This window comes from Schistocerca serialis, chromosome 6 (assembly GCF_023864345.2).
Source record: "Schistocerca serialis cubense isolate TAMUIC-IGC-003099 chromosome 6, iqSchSeri2.2, whole genome shotgun sequence".
NCBI lineage: Eukaryota > Metazoa > Arthropoda > Insecta > Orthoptera > Acrididae > Schistocerca > Schistocerca serialis.
Window position 1 is genome coordinate 327,899,599 of NC_064643.1, and position 17,638 is coordinate 327,917,236.

General features: G+C 41.5%; 2 protein-coding genes across 5 annotated transcripts in view; one reads left to right on the forward strand and one right to left on the reverse strand.

Moving 5' to 3' along the window:
• The window catches only part of LOC126483923 (INO80 complex subunit C), a 66,661-nt gene extending 57,485 nt beyond the window's left edge, over positions 1 to 9,176 (reverse strand). Inside the window, exon 1 of the mRNA XM_050107198.1 lies at positions 9,039 to 9,176. Coding sequence (XP_049963155.1) covers positions 9,039 to 9,065 — 27 coding nt within the window. The 5' untranslated portion in view covers positions 9,066 to 9,176. The remainder of the gene's footprint in view (positions 1 to 9,038) is intronic.
• Positions 9,177 to 9,246: 70 nt separating this feature from the next.
• The window catches only part of LOC126483988 (GATOR complex protein WDR59), a 292,472-nt gene continuing 284,080 nt past the window's right edge, over positions 9,247 to 17,638 (forward strand). For all 4 annotated transcript variants that reach the window (XM_050107289.1, XM_050107291.1, XM_050107292.1 and 1 more), the window contains exon 1: positions 9,247 to 9,561. In XM_050107289.1, coding sequence (XP_049963246.1) covers positions 9,502 to 9,561 — 60 coding nt within the window. In that variant the 5' untranslated portion in view covers positions 9,247 to 9,501. The remainder of the gene's footprint in view (positions 9,562 to 17,638) is intronic.

A 17,638-nucleotide genomic window follows, 5' to 3' on the forward strand; every position in this document is an offset into this window, starting at 1 on the left:
TCCAAAGGCATTACCTTTTGCTCCACTCCCAAATTCGATCATGACGGACTTGCTAAAGACCTTCACTCCTTATCCCAGTCCCTACAGTGGAAACACTTTACTGCTGCCAACTGTACCAATCAGACTCAATTTAAAACCAATACTGAACCCTGGCTGACTCAGTTCACTCCTCCAGCCACCTGTGATCCACCCCCACTGCCCCCAATTCACCCCTGTTAATGTTTAACAATTTCTTAACCTCAAACCTTGCCTCTCCATCACTGCCCAAATCCCTCACTATGGAAACTAACCTTACATCTACAGAAAGAACCACCATCCACCACCCAAAAATTAATCCCAACAGTATAATCCTACCTGCCGACAAAGCCTCCACCATTCTGGTTTTGAATCATAGAGATTACGTGGCTGAGGGACTCTGTCTGTTGTTAGATTCATCCAGCTACCCCCATTCTAGAAATACAACAGGATCTCCAGACCCTCTGCAAATCCTCAGGCCCATTCCAGAAACTCTGCCCTGAGTCTATCTTCCTCCTCACCCCTGTCATACCCTGCACTCCTACCCTCTACATGTTTCCTGAAGTTCATAAACCCAACCACCCTGCATGTCCCATTGACCTGATACTGTATCACACAGAGAGAATCTCCCCTTTTGTGGACCAACATGTTCAGTCTATTACCCACGGTCTACAATCCTGTATAAAAGTCATCAACCATTTCCTCTACTGAGTTCCTGTTCCTTTACCACACAACACCCTGCTTATCACAGCTGATGTAACCCCACTCTGCACTAACATCCCCATGCCCATGGCCTTGCTGCTAATGAACATTTTTTTCCCAACAACCGACTGATGCCAAACCTACAACCTTCTTCCTAGTCACCATGACCAACCATATCCTCAACCATAATCACCACTCCTTTGAAGGTATTTTCCACAAACAAATCTGTGGCACACCAATGGGCACCCACATAGTACCATCCTATGCCAATGTATTCATGGGCCATCTACAGGGGCCCTTTCTAACCTCACGGTATCCCAAACCCCTCACCTACTTCAGATTCAATGGGGATATTTTCATGATCTGGATTGAGGGCGAGGACATCCTGTCCACATTCCTCCAGAACTTCGACACCTTCTTCCCCATTCACTTCACTTGTTCATCCTCAAGCCAACAAGCCACCTTCCTCAATGTTGACCAACACCTCAAAGGTGGCTACACCAGTATCTCCATCCTTATCATACCTATCAACCACCATTAACACCTCCACTTTGACAGCTGCCACACATTCCATAACAACAAGTCCCTCACTTACAGCCTAGCCATGGAGATCACACCCATAGTGATGAGCTCTCCCTCTCCACCCAAATATACTAAGGCTCTCACCGAGGCCTTCACAGACCGAAATTACCCTGCAAACCTTGTACAGAATCAGATCTCCTCTGATTTCTCTCTTCAGTCACCTACCACTTCCCACACACCCACTGTCTGGCCACAAAGGAGAACTGTAGCGACACAGTACCATTCAGAATGGTGGCAACTGAATCACATTCTCTGCCAGTCTTTTGACTGTCTCTCGCCATATCCTGAAATGAGGAATATCTTACCCACTATCATTCCCACCCCTTCCACAGTAGTATTCCACTGCCCACTGAACCTCCACAATATCCTTGTTTATCCATACTCCACCTCCGCTCCCAACCTCTTGCCACATGGCTCATATCCCTGCAAGAGACCTAGATGTTAGACTTATCCCATACATCCTCCCACCGCTACATACTCCAATCCAGTCAAAGGCATCTCCTATCCCACCAAAGAGAGGGCAACCTATAAAAGCACCCACATAATCTACAAACTAAGCAGGAAACACTGTGCTGCTTTCTACATGGGCATGGCAACTAATAAGCTGTCTGTCCACAAGGAGCAGCCACCAGCAAACCGTGGCCAAGAGACAGGTGGACCACCCAGTTGGTGAACATACTTCTCACAAGGGAACCTCCCCATCGCACCCCCCTCAGATTTAGTTATAAGTTGGCACAGTGGATAGGCCTTGGAAAACTGAACACAGATCAATCGAGAAAATAGGAAGAAGTTGTGTGAAACTTTGAAAAAAATTAGCAAAATATACAAACTGAGTAGTCCATGTGCAACATAGGCAACATCAAGGACAGTCTGAGCGAAGGACCGCCGTGGTCCCGTGGTTAGCGTGAGCAGATGCCGAACAAGAAGTCCTTGGTTCAAGTCTTCCTTCGGGTGAAGAATTTATTTTCGCAAAGTTATGATCTGTCCGTTCGTTCATTGTAATAAGTTTAGTGTCTGTGTTTTGTGACCGCACCGCAAAACCATGCGATTAGTAGACGAAAGGACATGCCTCTCCAATGGGAACCGAAAACATTTGATCGCAAGGGCATAGGTCAACCGAGTCCTCCACAGGAAAACACGTCTGATATATTCTATACGACACTGGTGACGGTATGTGCGTCACATGACAGGAATAGGTTGTCGGCTCACCTAACTTGTACACTGGCGAATGGGTAAAAAGATTCTTCTACCATGCCCGATTTAGGTTTTTTTGTGGATGTGATAATCACTCCCAAAAAAGTGATGAAAGCATAACAGTTTGTCACATAAACTGCAACAAATGAATGCAACAGTTTCACAGTCGCACAGTTTTTCCTGTACTCTGTCAAAACATATGTTATTAATGTTCCTTGTGTAGACCGTCAAATCCTGCATATGTCCAAGCAAATCTGAACATGTCCTGGAATTTTAGAGAGCGAAGTTGATTATGTGTGAATGCCTGAAATTTGATAATTGTCCGAAAATAAAAAATTAAAATTTTCACGTGAGGGAAGACTTGAATCAAGGACCTCTCACTCCGCAGCTGCTCACACTAACCACGGGACCACGGCGTTCCTAAAGTGTAATTATCCCTGATGTTGCCTAGTTTGTACATGGACTACACAGTTTATATATTTTGCTTATTTTTTCATAGTTCCACACAACTTCTTTCTGTTTTCTCGATTTATCTGTATTCAGTTTTTCAAGGCCTATGCACTGTGCCAACTTATAACTAAATCTGAGGGGGGTGCGTTGGGGAGGTTCCCTTGTCAGCACAGTGAGCTTCAGTTCAATGACTGCTTCACCATCTTGCCATATGGATCCTTCCTGTCAATACCAGCTATTCTGAACTGCACGGGTGGGAACTCTCCCTACAAAGTATACTGCATTCCCATAGTCCCCCTGGCCTCAACCTTCACTAGTCCCTGTCCTCCAGTTACCTGTCTCCTTCCCTGCTTCCCTCCAGTACTACACAGCCTTCTATACCAACAATGCACCCACTGTCTTTTTACACTCTTCTACTACTGTTCTTTTCTGCTATTTCTCCCGCCCCCCTCCCCCACCACACACACAAAAACACTTCTGACTGCACCTAGCAACACTACCCTGCTCCCACAATGTCCCTGCATGCTACCACAAGCAGCTTTTCACCGTCCCCCACCTCACCCTGCCTTCACCCTGCTATCCCTCGCCCTTCCTGCCCCAAGCCCCCTCCTTACCCCTCCGCCCTCCCCCCCCCCCCCCTACACACACACACACACACACACACACACACACACACACACACACACACACACACCAGATTGCTGCTTCCATCAGGTACAGCTGCAATATGCAGTGTGGCAACAGCAGCTAGAGATACTGGTCACGTGTGTCAGTTATGCTTTTGTGAATAAAGCTTAAACTTATAGCAGTCTTGTTGTCGTGTCTGTTTGTAACTCAACATCTCCTCCATACAGTGAGTATCAATCTACCCTTTTTGTAATATAGTTGTTATTCCAACCTTGACTTTCCGCTGTTTGACATAGATATTAGTGTCAGTGGTGTTGAGAAACAGCTGAAATCATGAAAACTGAACGAAGCTCCAGGGCCTGATAGAATCCGCCAGATTTTATACTGAATTGACAGGTGAGTTAGCCCCTCTTTTAACTATAATCTACCAAAGATTCCTCAAACAAAAAACCGCAACCAGTGGTTGGAAGAATGCACAAGTCACTTTTGTCTGCAAGAAGAGTAGCAGAAGTGATCCACAAAAGTACCGTTCACTATCCTCAACAGCGATTTGCTTTAGAATATTCTGAGCTCAAATGTAATAAGGTATATCGAACCGAATGACCATCTCCAAGTCAACCACATGGATTTCAAATACACTGATCATGTAAAACACAACTTGCATTTTTGTCACATCACATGCTGAAAGCCACACATCAAGGCAGTGAAGTAGATCAGGACTTCTGAGTTTCTGAAAAGCATTTGACTCCGTATCACATTTGTGGTTATTACCAAAAGTACGATCATATAGGGTATCAAGAGAAATCTGTGACTGAACTGAGAATTTTTCTGTAAGGAGAACACAGTATATTATCCTGGATGGAGACTCAACAGGTTTAGAAGTAACTGGAGATGTGCCACAGTTAAGTCGGTCAGGAGCCTTTCTGTTCACACTGGATATTAATGATCTTGCAGATAATGACCTCAGACTGTTCGTAGATGACGCAGTTATCTGTAATGAAGTATTTTCTGGAACAATTTCCACAAATACTCAATCAGATCTTGATAAAACTTCAAAGTGGGGCCCAGAATGGCTACTTGCTTTAAAAGTTCAGGGATGTAAATTGTGCACTTCATAAAAAACAAAAATAAAAAATTAGTATATGATGACCACAGGACCTGTAACAAACACAACTAACAGGGGGTACTAAATGTGAACAAGGAAAGGCAACACAAATGGTCAGTGTTGTTTGACCCATAGAAGACTGTTACAGATATGACAAAGAAACTGAATGACTATAAGAACATATTACAACCCCTTTTGTACCATTCCAGTAGGGACCATTAGGACAAGATTACATCAATTACAGTGCACTGTAACTGACACAGTAGTTTACAAAATATGGCTGTAGATGTAAAAAAAGTAGTTTCATGGAAACCTTTATTTTGATGTTTTAGGTTAATTTATAAATTAGAAGTAGCACAATAATGCAATAGTGACTTACATGGCAACTACAATGACGATGTTTCTCACAACAAGAGTCTGAAGTCAGGAAGACAATACAGAAATTAAAAATTTCAAAGTCAGCAGGTATAGTTGAGGTTCCAGTCTACGTTCTGAAAGCACGCACAGACAGCATACAAGTGCCATTAACAAACCTAATAAATGAGTCCTTTAGTTCATGTTCAGTCAGAGTACCAAATGCATGCCATAAAGACCCAAATCATGAAAGATTGCTATAAAAATTACAAAAATCATTCAGGTATAAATATTAGAAGTAAGCCTTGAAAACTTGGATTTAGGTCCAGACAGTTCATGTCGCTTTCGCCAGTTCGGTATGTGGTCGTAAGCATTGAAAAAACTTCTGATGTCACCTTTGCTGACTGCAAACTGAATGCAAAAGGAAACACAGCTCTGTACAATCTATATGCAAACAGGTCCAAACACCGTAAATACAGGTCCCGATACCAATACCAACATACACCACCCCACATTGGGATCTATCACTTCCCTTGACCTATATAGCTCAACAGCAGCTCCCGATCCCATAAATTAGGATCAAACACCTCCCATGGCCTATATAGCTCAAAAACATCTCCCGATACCAACATTGACAGCCACACATTGGGATCGATCACTTCCCTTGACCTATATAGCTCAACAGCAGCTCCCGATCCCATAAAATAGGATCAAACACTTCCCTTGGCCTACATAGCTCAAAAACATCTCCTGATACCAATACCAACATTAACAGCCACAGATTGGGATCAATCACTTCCCTTGACATGAATGGTCACAGGTTTGTTTGAGCCGGGGGTGAGTGTGACACAGATGCTAAAGAAACTGAACTGGCAGACTTTTGAAGATACATGTAAGCTATCCTGAGAAGGCCTAGGCCTACTTAAAAAGTTTCATGAACAGACTTTACATGATGATTCTTGGAATCTACTGCAACCTGTGCTTATCACTTACATAGGGATCATGAGGAAAGATCAGATAAATTATAGCACAGACAGAGACATTTAAAAGGTCAGTCTTCCTGCATTCAATGCCTGAATGGAATGGGATGAAAGCCTAATAACTGGTACCATGGGATGTACCTCCCGCCATGCATTTCACAGTGGTTTGCAGAGCATAGATTTATATGTAAATGTAGATACAGGTTAGTAATGAAAAGTGACAACTATACAGCTTGTCACAGTACTATTATACTGTAATGTTTCTTGCACAGAAATAGAAGAAAGGAAGGAAGATTAAGTTTTAATGTCACATCAACATGTAGGTCATTATGGTCCGTTTTTTGCAAGGAAAGAATGAGCCAGGATCCACAGTGCATGATAGTAATGTCTCGCCATTCTCCTGAGTTCAGCATCTCACTCCATCAAGGGGAGGTACTGACTCAGTTTTTCAGGTGGACTGGTGGAAGGATATAAAGATGGGCATGAAGGATAGCGGCATGTTTACAGGACTGGAGGCAGTTTTCTTAACAGACTGAATTAGTGCAAAGCGTACAGTAGCAAGTTCATGGTTCCAGAGATATCAGCAGGTGCCCTAGATCTGTGCAGTGATTATAAACAAAACTGGGATTATATCAAAGAACCTTGTACAATAGTGACTAGGAAACAATTAAATGAGGCACTGCAGTTGTTAAGATACTGGCCTCTTATTTGGGAGGATGGCACTTGCTCTGCCCTGCCATTCTCATTTAGGTTTTACTAAATGATTTCACGCAAATGCCAAGATGGTTCCTTCATCAGTAATATGGCCAATCACCTATCCCATCCTAGTAAAGTATACTTACATGTGCTTTTAATTTTTGAGCTACCTATTTCCATTCTCTTATTATGATAAATCCTGTATCATTGAAAGATGAACCCTGGATGTATGAATAAAATAGTCTTTCTTAATGTTAAGTCATTTTACTTTACTGCACTTAAATTAAATTACATGTTTGACTTCTTTACACAATCCACAGACCCAAGGAATATGACAATGTTGTTGTTTTTGTGGTCTTCAGTCCTGAGACTGGTTTGATGCAGCTCTCCATGCTACCCTATCCTGTGCAAGCGTCTTCATCTCCCAGTACTTACTGCAACCTGCATCCTTCTGAATCTGTTTAGTGTATTCATCTCTTGGTCTCCATCTACGATTTTTATCCTCCATGCTGCCCTCCAATGTTAAATTTGTGATCCCTTGATGTCTCAGAACATGTCCTACTAACCGGTCCCTTCTTTTTGTCAAGTTGTGCCACATACTCCTCCTCTCTCCAATTCTATTCAATACTTCATCATTAGTTATGTGATCTACCCATCTAATCTTCAGCATTCTTCTGTAGCACCACATTTCGAAAGCTTCTATTCTCTTCTTGTCCAAACTATTTATCGTCCCTGTTTCACTTCCATACATGGCAACATTCCATACAAATACTTTCAGAAACGACTTCCTCACACTTAAATCTATGAATATGACTAATGTAACGTAAACTGCAGAAAATGGTCATAGGACAAATACATATTATTAATAGCATATCAGCCTAAGATATTCAGGTCGCAGGTTATTACACCTATAGATCACATAACACTGTGTTGTATCAGAACAAGGAATAATGTCTTTTGATTGAAGGTGGCAAAATGCTGTAGCCCTACCAGAAGAGTCTGCTCTATGAGCTCTGCTTTTACTGAGCAACGTTAATTATTTACATTGCAGTGGACACAGGGTGTATTTCGCAAGGGGTGGGCTGATTTGGTGGAGGGGCCAAACAGTGGGATCATTGGTCCCACCAGATTAGGGAAGGATGGGGAGGAAGTCAACCGTGCCCTTTCTCAGGAACCATCCCTGCATATGACTAAAACGATTTAGGGAAATCATAAATCAGAATTGACAATAAATTTAAATCATAATCCCCCCAAATGTGAGTTTTACTAATCCCCCATCAGAGTATCTCTCTCTCTTTTTCAGGCTCCACCGGGACAAATCAACGAGAATGGTAAGATCTATTCTCTCCCCCCTAGAAACCACAGGAATGACAATTTTGTGCAAACTGCACCATCTTGAGCCAATATAGGCTCGTCTTTTCAACGTCAGCATGTGAGTCCAGTGCGCTAACCACTGTGCCACTTTGCTTGGCTTCTTCTCTCTGGGGACCAAATTGCTCACATAGTAGAACCAGAGGATGTACTACCTCATGAGGCAAAGTGCCAATTTAGTCTAAAAAAAGGATCTTAGTAACAATAGAGCAGTGGCTGTAGCAGAATTATTTGGTTACTGGTGAAATTGAACTTGACAATAACACAAGGGCCCCAACATGAACTTGTCTCTTAGGAGAGTCCTAACTCCAGAAAAAAACGAAGAGTATAACAACAGAACATGAAACGGTAACAGAAGAGATCAGTTAGAATCATTAACATACATCGAGCAAACAAAAAAATTGGATAATTGCAGCTCTGTTTCTGCCACATTAGGAGCAATGTTTTGAAACAATGGTTGTTCTGCTAATGGATTCGTGCAGATGCACTTACAAACACAAGAAATTAAAATTTATAATATTTAGGACGATACATGACGACGTTGTTTAGTAAGATGATGATAAACTTTTATGAAGGTGTCCCTGATTATCTTAATTAAACAGTGCTGTTAAAGCAGAATTCTGAGAAATCCAGATAGCAACCATTTTACAGCTCTCGATAAATATCTTCCAGTAATACAACACACACAATATCATCAGTGTACACTGAAACATGATACTTTGTTGACGAGTTGTTGTATCATCACTTCCTATTGTTAGACGATTGTTATGGTCCAAAAGTTGCAAGTAAAATTACATTTTGTTGTCATGACTGGTCGATGACATTATAAGTATCGGTGCACTATAGCGATTTAAATAGTCACGTCCTTCTTGTCATTTACAATAATATTAATTTGTTGGTACGCAGCGATCTCTTCGTCAGGTCAAAGGTTATAAAAAACGGCCTGTTACTAAGATATTCACCGTGTTCGGGCGCTTTTTCTTCACCATTCGTCAGTACATGTTGTACAAACTACGTGTTTCATTCCATTGCTCACTTAATAAACAAACACAAACATTCATATACAGACACTCATATACAGAAACTCTTTAGTATTATCTTTGGATGTTATTTGGCAAGGGATGATTTTTATCTCTGTACAGGCGAAACTCTTTGGGTTTCGAAATTGTTTTTGTTGACAAAGAGTGGCAGAAGGCTGTCTAAGGAGTTTTGCGGTGTGTTGGACAGGGTGTAGAAATGTGCAGAAACACTATTTTCCGATATGAAAATAATACTGTTTGCTTGGAGCGCCAATTTGTTTCAGTCAGCATCAGTATTTCAGTGAACATATAGCGTATTATTAGTCAGCATGCGCTTGATCTCGGTGACAAGTCGGTGTTGTCAGGCATAACTACTAAAGTAATCGGTCATAGTTCCTAACTATAGATGACAATGGCCGCACGGTGGAGTAGCGAATTCACCGTATCGGAGCACAGAGACCTGCAGGTAATATTTCAGTAAATGTGCGCCATATTTTGCTTTCAATATTTTCTGCAAGCTAGGAATGTGATGTTACCAATATTTGGTTTTTGATGATTGTTTATATCCTCGTCCTTGAGTTTCCAGCTTCCTTACACCTTCTGTACTTGAACACATCAACGTGAAGTTAATTTTTATTGTGACCAGCTTTTATTTCTCAAATGTAAGATCATGGAGATAATTATACACTGAAGGTTATTATCACAGTTTGACTTGTATCGTCTACAAATGTTAACGTGCCATATTTAATCCTTTCCCATATTTAATGCACATTTCGCATAAAAAAGAAAATTGCAAGGTGTGTTCAGAAAACGTGTATTAGATGACAGACAAATCTCCGAGTATTTTGATGCGTGTTGTGTACATACGTTATAAATAATACAAGTGGGTTCCAGTTCATAACTTTTACCGAAAGTGGTATCGAACAACACATTTGCCATTTTTGTGCACCAATGGAGCCCTTTCAGTTGTTGCATCTCCAGTAGGTACAGACGATGCTAGAGTAGCCAGTTATGGGATCACTTAACACAACACTTGCTACGGTTTCCTAGATAGCTACAGGAGTAGTGGAAGACAGAATAATTATTCACTGAACAACAACTTACAGGAGGGTGTGCTCGTGTTCTTCAACCAGAAATTTGCTTTTCCTACCCCCACAGCAGCTGGACATAGAGATATGTCATTTGATGTTTAAAAACGTCCACACCAAATAGTTGTCAATTGCTCAAATTCTAGAATGTTCTGTAGGTCATTTGAATTCTTATTTTGATATGATTTGGAACAAGTCAGTTTATAATACATGTATACATGATTAGTGTTAACATTAATAAATATAATATTTTCAGTCCTGCTCATGCAACTATGAATTCAACAACGAATTGTCACCTTGTAGTATGGGCTGTTTGTTGGTATACCCTAATGATCAGTTTGTCACCCCAACCAAATTTTGCCTTTGATGTAGGCAACAAGATGGTGAGGAGACTTATCTCTCTCATCCTAGTGGTGGATCAATGGTGACATGAATGGAACAGTTGTAGTGTATTGTGGTTGCAGTTACTTGACTGCATCACTTTTCAAAGGGGTATCCTTTGTTCAGTGTCATTTGGTTTCTGGCATCTCAGAAGGGGCTATGACACACATTGAGTATGTGTACTCCACCATTTAAGAAATTCAGCTAATTCATAACTCCAGAATGAATTTTCACTCTGCAGCTGAGTGTTTGATGATTTGAAACATCCTGACAGATTAAAACTGTGTACCATCCCGGAACCTTTGCTTTTTGTAGGAAAATGTTCTGTGGCTCACAACCCATACTCACAGATTTTAATTCACAGATGATAACCTGTTATTGTTCCTGTAGTGAGTCTTGTGATTTATAATGACTGTGTTTGCTTTAACCTGTCTTCTTTAAGAAATCTCACCCTGACTATTGTTCAGCTAATTCACAGCTATTTCTAGTCATTGTTCCAATAATGAGTATTGTGATTCTTAGTGGTTGCATGTTCCTCTGAGCTGTTTCCTTTAAGAAGTTCCATCCCTGAATATATAGTCCTTGTCCATTTTTCATGTTGTTCAGTGTTCACCTTTTGCACGTTTCTAAATTGGTTTATTTGAATCTCTCAGTAGTATCAAGAGTGGCACTCAAATTGTGGTCTTTTGGTGCCACCCTGACATCAGTGTCAGTATTTAGTTCTCCTGGCACAAAGAACACACACTGTTAATAAGTTTCCTTAATATGTAGAATTGTCACTATAGGATGACTTTTGTTTACATTTCCTTAGGTCTGATGAACAACACAGTGCATTGGTATAGTCTTTGAAGTGTAACAACATAAGTTATGTAAACAGCATCTGCGAAGTTTTTGTTTGTAGATTTCAGTTATGGATGTCATTCATGTGTGTTGTTTGTATGTCCTATATTTGTTGTGTGTGCCAGATGTTAGTTTGTTTTTGTGGTTGGTTGTATTAGCTTTGTTGTGTGTGCTGGTTTCATCAATAATTGTGTGGAAAGTAATTTGTTTACAGTTATTTGTATTTTAGAGCCTGCTCCTAGGACTAATGGTTTGTCTTGCAAGTTCCCAATCTTGCAGTTTCCAAAGTCTATCGTACCTGGTGAGCCATTGCAAGGAGGGAGGAAGATTGGATCACATTGTTTACTGGAACAATATGTAGATTATATTCAGTTTTTGTCCCATTGACCCAAAAATGATATGTTTTTCTTGAGTTTGGAACAAGTCAGAAAAACATAAAACTTCTAAATATAATTCTCACTACTCTGATCATTTGGCAGGAGATTGTCAAAATAGGTAAATACATTATGTAGTAAACTGGACCTGCTAATATTTACAGAATTAATACTCTGTCAGAATGAAACACAGTTATGCACTTTTAATAAATGTATCATACACAAAATACATAATCTTGACTGTTGTGGCCAGGTGCTGTCAAAACTGAAATCTAAGGACATTTTAACTTAAGCTGGTCCAACAGTCCCTGCTAAGATAGTCATCTACAGAGTAGGAGTTGCATATCAAGAAGTCTTTTAAACTCTGTTTGAACTGTGCTTTATCTGAAACAAAGTTTTTTATGGTTGCTGCAAATTATTGAAAATATGTAGTCCTGATATTGGAATCCATTCTGGACCAAGATAAGTGAATTTAGGCCTTTAAGTAGATTATTTTTATTCATGGTATTGATGCTATGAATTGAGCTATTGGTTGGAAACAAGGATATATTACTTGCAACAGAGGCAATGGTGGAGGCATTTGATCACGTTTTATACTACACCTGTAGAGGTCAAATGGCAATGATACATTTATCATCCTATGTTGGTTTCTGTGAATTGTTTTTATTAATATTTTATTTTTTTATAGATATTTTTTTTTCTTGTCAGTGGATATACAGTTTTCAGTTTTAATTTGGTATGTTTTGAGGGTATATTTAGCCGTTAATTGTTTTATTTTTTTCTCCTCAAACCAAAACTTCGGAAGTCCTGTTAATTTGTTAGTTTTTCTTTTGGTAATGTTTTTCCATTGTCATTTGTGTCATCCATTGCTTGTTTCTAGAGGATCATATGAACCAGGATAGAGGTTAGTTGCTAAGAAATCTGTGTGGCATGAAGGTACAAAACGTTCACGTTGTCAAGCAGTGACTGGTGAAAGCTGTCTGAAAGGAGTGAGGTTTGTGGAGCTGAATAGTTGGTGGTTTTAGCTTTATTTATCACTAAGGCCCACAACTTGTGTAATTACAATCCTTATTCTTTTCTGTTAAAATTGGTTTTGTGCTTCTGGATTTCTATGGCCTCTGTACATGCAACAGCAGTTCTTCCACACCACAAACTCCGTAGCAGATGCCAGCATGACTCAGCACTCTTGGACAGTGATCTGATGATGTCATGACCAGACTATTGTGTGTATACATGCGGGGTGTTCCACAAAGTAGTTTACATTGTTTGAACTTAAATAATACAAACAAATATAACAAAAACTGTGAATTTTGTAGGTTACATAGATGGTCATTACATTACTGATGATATATGCGATTGCAGTTTTTCTTGGTGTATTCCACTGATGAATTCTTTTCAGGTTATCAGCCAAGTGGTGCCGTCGTCTTGTCACAACGTTTCAATGAGTTTCGTACCCATCATCTTTTGGCGAAGATGATGATGATGGGTACGAAACTCATTGAAACATTGCGACAAGATGACGCCACCACTCGACTAATAACCCAAGAAGAATTCATCAATTACTGATGATGTTTTACTGTTGACGATGCTCAAAATTTCCTCCATCAGCAGCAGTACAGCATCTGCAATGCTGGAAAACAGAATGACACTTTTGTGCTATAGTTGTCATTGGAATGGATTCACATTTGCATTTTTCATGTCATCCAGCATATGTGGCTCTGTGACGTGGATGGTATCCTTGGGAGCTTCCCACAGAAAGAAGTCTAATGGCATTAGATCGAGAGATCTGGTTGGAAACTCAAAGACTTCCTCGTCATCCTATTCACCTCTCAACAAATGTTTCAGCTAGGAATTTCCACACGCCACAATTGCAGTGTAATGGTGCACCATCACTGTTCCTTCGAAAAAGAATTATCCTACAAGTCCTCTGACAGACATACCACACCACACTGATAACCCAGGAATATTAACAGCTCTATCTTCCATAACATGGGGGTTATTTCTTGCCCAGTACACACAGTTATATTGATTGATAGTTCCATTCAGTTTAAATGTCGCCTCATCACAGCAAACAATGACTAAACTGTTTATTATCGCAAATCCATTTGCATAATTCAAGGTGCCTATCTGGATCATCCTCATTCATCGCGTGAAGCAACCTGGAGCTGTAGCGTTTCCACCTTGCTTGCTTTCAAATACAGCGAACACTTGATATGTTGCCACCTGATTCATATGCAGCTTGCCATATGGACTTTTTTGGGGATCTTGTGAAAGCATGTACCACTGTATCCTCCCCTCGTTTGTCAACTACTGAATTATTCTTGCTACTTCATTCTTTCATCAGACCACACACACTTCCTTCCCACTCAAATTTGTCACATAATTTTGTTATTGTTATCCGCGATGGGAGCGTAGTATGAAACTATGATCTGCATTGTCTCTGTGCTTCTTTCATGTTTCCACATTTCCAGTAACACTTTAAAATTCACTTTATTTGCTCCAAGAACAAGTTTCCAGCCATATTGTTATTTACTAGTAGTTACTGGTGACACACACTACTCATGGGAGCACCATATAGTTAGAGTTGGACCAGGTTATCAATAAGCTAATATCTCCTCGGTTATTAAACTTCAAACAGTGTAAACCTTTTCTGTGGGGTGCCTTGTGCAAATAGTTTAGATTGCTGAGCTTTTTTATGTTTGAAACTGCTGTCTGTAAACATGTACACATAACCCATATAGCTGGAAGTGACACAAAGAAAAAAACATTAACAAGCAAACAGCCACCAGCAAGTGTAAATAATTTTTCTAATAGACTTCCTAAATTTTGTTCAGAGTAATTAAGAGCACTGTCACATATTTAATACTTCTTTGGGCTAGAATGTCAAGCCATTGAGGATGAATCATGTGCAAGAATCGTGAACAATCTTGACAACTTTGACATTATCAACAGAAGATAGTCAAGGGTTAAGAAAGATACCTCCACACCTGAAGCTTTATTCTCACTCATGAATGATGTGCTAGAAACCTTTAGCAAAAAGATGGTGCCAGTATGTTTTATGACCATTCCAAAGTTGATGTTTCTGAGGCTCACAACTTAGAAGTGGACAAAGCATGTCACTGTGGTGTTAGAGGAGCAGTTTGGAACTGTTTAAAACAGACAGGAAGCAGGCAGTTGTCTCATATGAGAAGTGGTTTGAGAGGTAGGGCCTGACTGGGGAATTGGACACTGATCTGCTTTGACCCATGATGTAAGGGTGTTGTGGTATGTGACGTCATTACAGTGTGGAGTTTATGAGTTGGTTGTGTTTGTAGATGGTTTTTGTGGTTGATGGTGTCCTCTGGTGGTAGTGGTGTGTGTGTGTGTGTGTGTGTGTGTGTGTGTGTGTGGTGGCTGACCTCATTTGCAGCAGCAGAATTTGTTGGTGGTAAGTAATTTTTTTTCTTTTTTTAGTCTGTTCATCGAGTTGTGATGTTTAGTGTATTATTGGTGTATTGATTGTGTTTTAATATCTGTAGGGATATTTGATTTTTGGGTTTTTGAGGTGTTGTGGTTTTGGTTTTATTTTTCGTAGCTGTAGGTGTTGGTGTTTTGGTATCGTCAGCTATGGTTACCGTACATAGGCCAAGGGAAACATTCAATTCCAATTTACGTAGTCACGGGTGTTGCTTTTGTGGTATCAACAGTTGTGGAAATGTCCAATTCCAATTTTTGTAGTTGATCGGTGTTGTTTTTGTGGTATTGACAGTTGCGGTTGAACTATATAGGTCAAGGGAAGTGTCTGATTCCTGTGGATTTTGTTGGTGTAGCAGAATATTGTAATTTTGTTTTCTTTTTTGTCACCATTTTGTGTGATTTGGATTGTGGTGTGATTTTTTAAAATGTTATATTTAGCTTGTGCTCACCCTGAAACCCCCCAGTTTCCCACAGTTGTTTTGTTAGTTTGATTGTATTTTTGGAGGGAGAGATTATTGTCTTATTTATATGTATTTTCGTGTTTGGTGCCATGTGTATGTAGTGATGTCATAGGCACCATATTGGAGGTGCTGAGAATGGCCATTTCTGCCATATTGATGATGTCCTGGATCAAAGCAGATGGGTGGAATCGGATGCTTCTGTAATCTTCTGTCTAGCCCTCCATGGATCTACCGAGAAATACATTTAAACGAGAAAACTCTCCCTCTCTCTCTGTCTGTGTGTGTGTGTGTGTGGGGGGGGGGGGGGGGTGCATGCAGATTCTGAGCAGTAGATGCTTTTAACTGTTAACCTCTATGTACTGCAGATATATCCTGTGGGATTCTGTGTTCAACATAAAAGTTCATGAGGTAAGATTTGTTCAGTTTTAATGACAGCAAATTTACTTTGAACCTGATAAGATATTTTGAGATACACTCCTGGAAATTGAAATAAGAACACCGTGAATTCATTGTCCCAGGAAGGGGAAACTTTATTGACACATTCCTGGGGTCAGATACATCACATGATCACACTGACAGACCCACAGGCACATAGACACAGGCAACAGAGCAAGCACAATGTCGGCACTAGTACAGTGTATATCCACCTTTCGCAGCAATGCAGGCTGCTATTCTCCCATGGAGACGATCGTAGAGATGCTGGATGTAGTCCTGTGGAACGGCTTGCCATGCCATTTCCACCTGGCGCCTCAGTTGGACCAGCGTTCGTGCTGGACGTGCAGACCGCGTGAGACGACGCTTCATCCAGTCCCAAACATGCTCAATGGGGGACAGATCCGGAGATCTTGCTGGCCAGGGTAGTTGACTTACACCTTCTAGAGCACGTTGGGTGGCACGGGATACATGCGGACGTGCATTGTCCTGTTGGAACAGCAAGTTCCCTTGCCGGTCTAGGAATGGTAGAACGATGGGTTCGATGACGGTTTGGATGTACCGTGCACTATTCAGTGTCCCCTCGACGATCACCAGTGGTGTACGGCCAGTGTAGGAGATCACTCCCCACACCATGATGCCGGGTGTTGGCCCTGTGTGCCTCGGTCGTATGCAGTCCTGATTGTGGCGCTCACCTGCACGGCGCCAAACACGCATACGACCATCATTGGCACCAAGGCAGAAGCGACTCTCATCGCTGAAGACGACACGTCTCCATTCGTCCCTCCATTCACGCCTGTCGCGACACCACTGGAGGCGGGCTGCACGATGTTGGGGCGTGAGCGGAAGACGGCCTAACGGTGTGTGGGACTGTAGCCCAGCTTCATGGAGACGGTTGCGAATGGTCCTCGCCGATACCCCAGGAGCAACAGTGTCCCTAATTTGCTGGGAAGTGGCGGTGCGGTCCCCTACGGCACTGCGTAGGATCCTACGGTCTTGGCGTGCATCCGTGCGTCGCTGCGGTCCGGTCCCAGGTCGACGGGCACGTGCACCTTCCGCCGACCACTGGCGACAACATCGATGTACTGTGGAGACCTCACGCCCCACGTGTTGAGCAATTCGGCGGTACGTCCACCCGGCCTCCCGCATGCCCACTATACGCCCTCGCTCAAAGTCCGTCAACTGCACATACGGTTCACGTCCACGCTGTCGCGGCATGCTACCAGTGTTAAAGACTGCGATGGAGCTCCGTATGCCACGGCAAACTGGTTGACACTGACGGCGGCGGTGCACAAATGCTGCGCAGCTAGCGCCATTCGACGGCCAACACCGCGGTTCCTGCTGTGTCCGCTGTGCCGTGCATGTGATCATTGCTTGTACAGCCCTCTCGCAGTGTCCGGAGCAAGTATGGTGGGTCTGACACACCGGTGTCAATGTGTTCTTTTTTCCATTTCCAGGAGTGTATATTTATGATGATGTCTGGCTTTGACTGATTACGCTAGTATTATAAT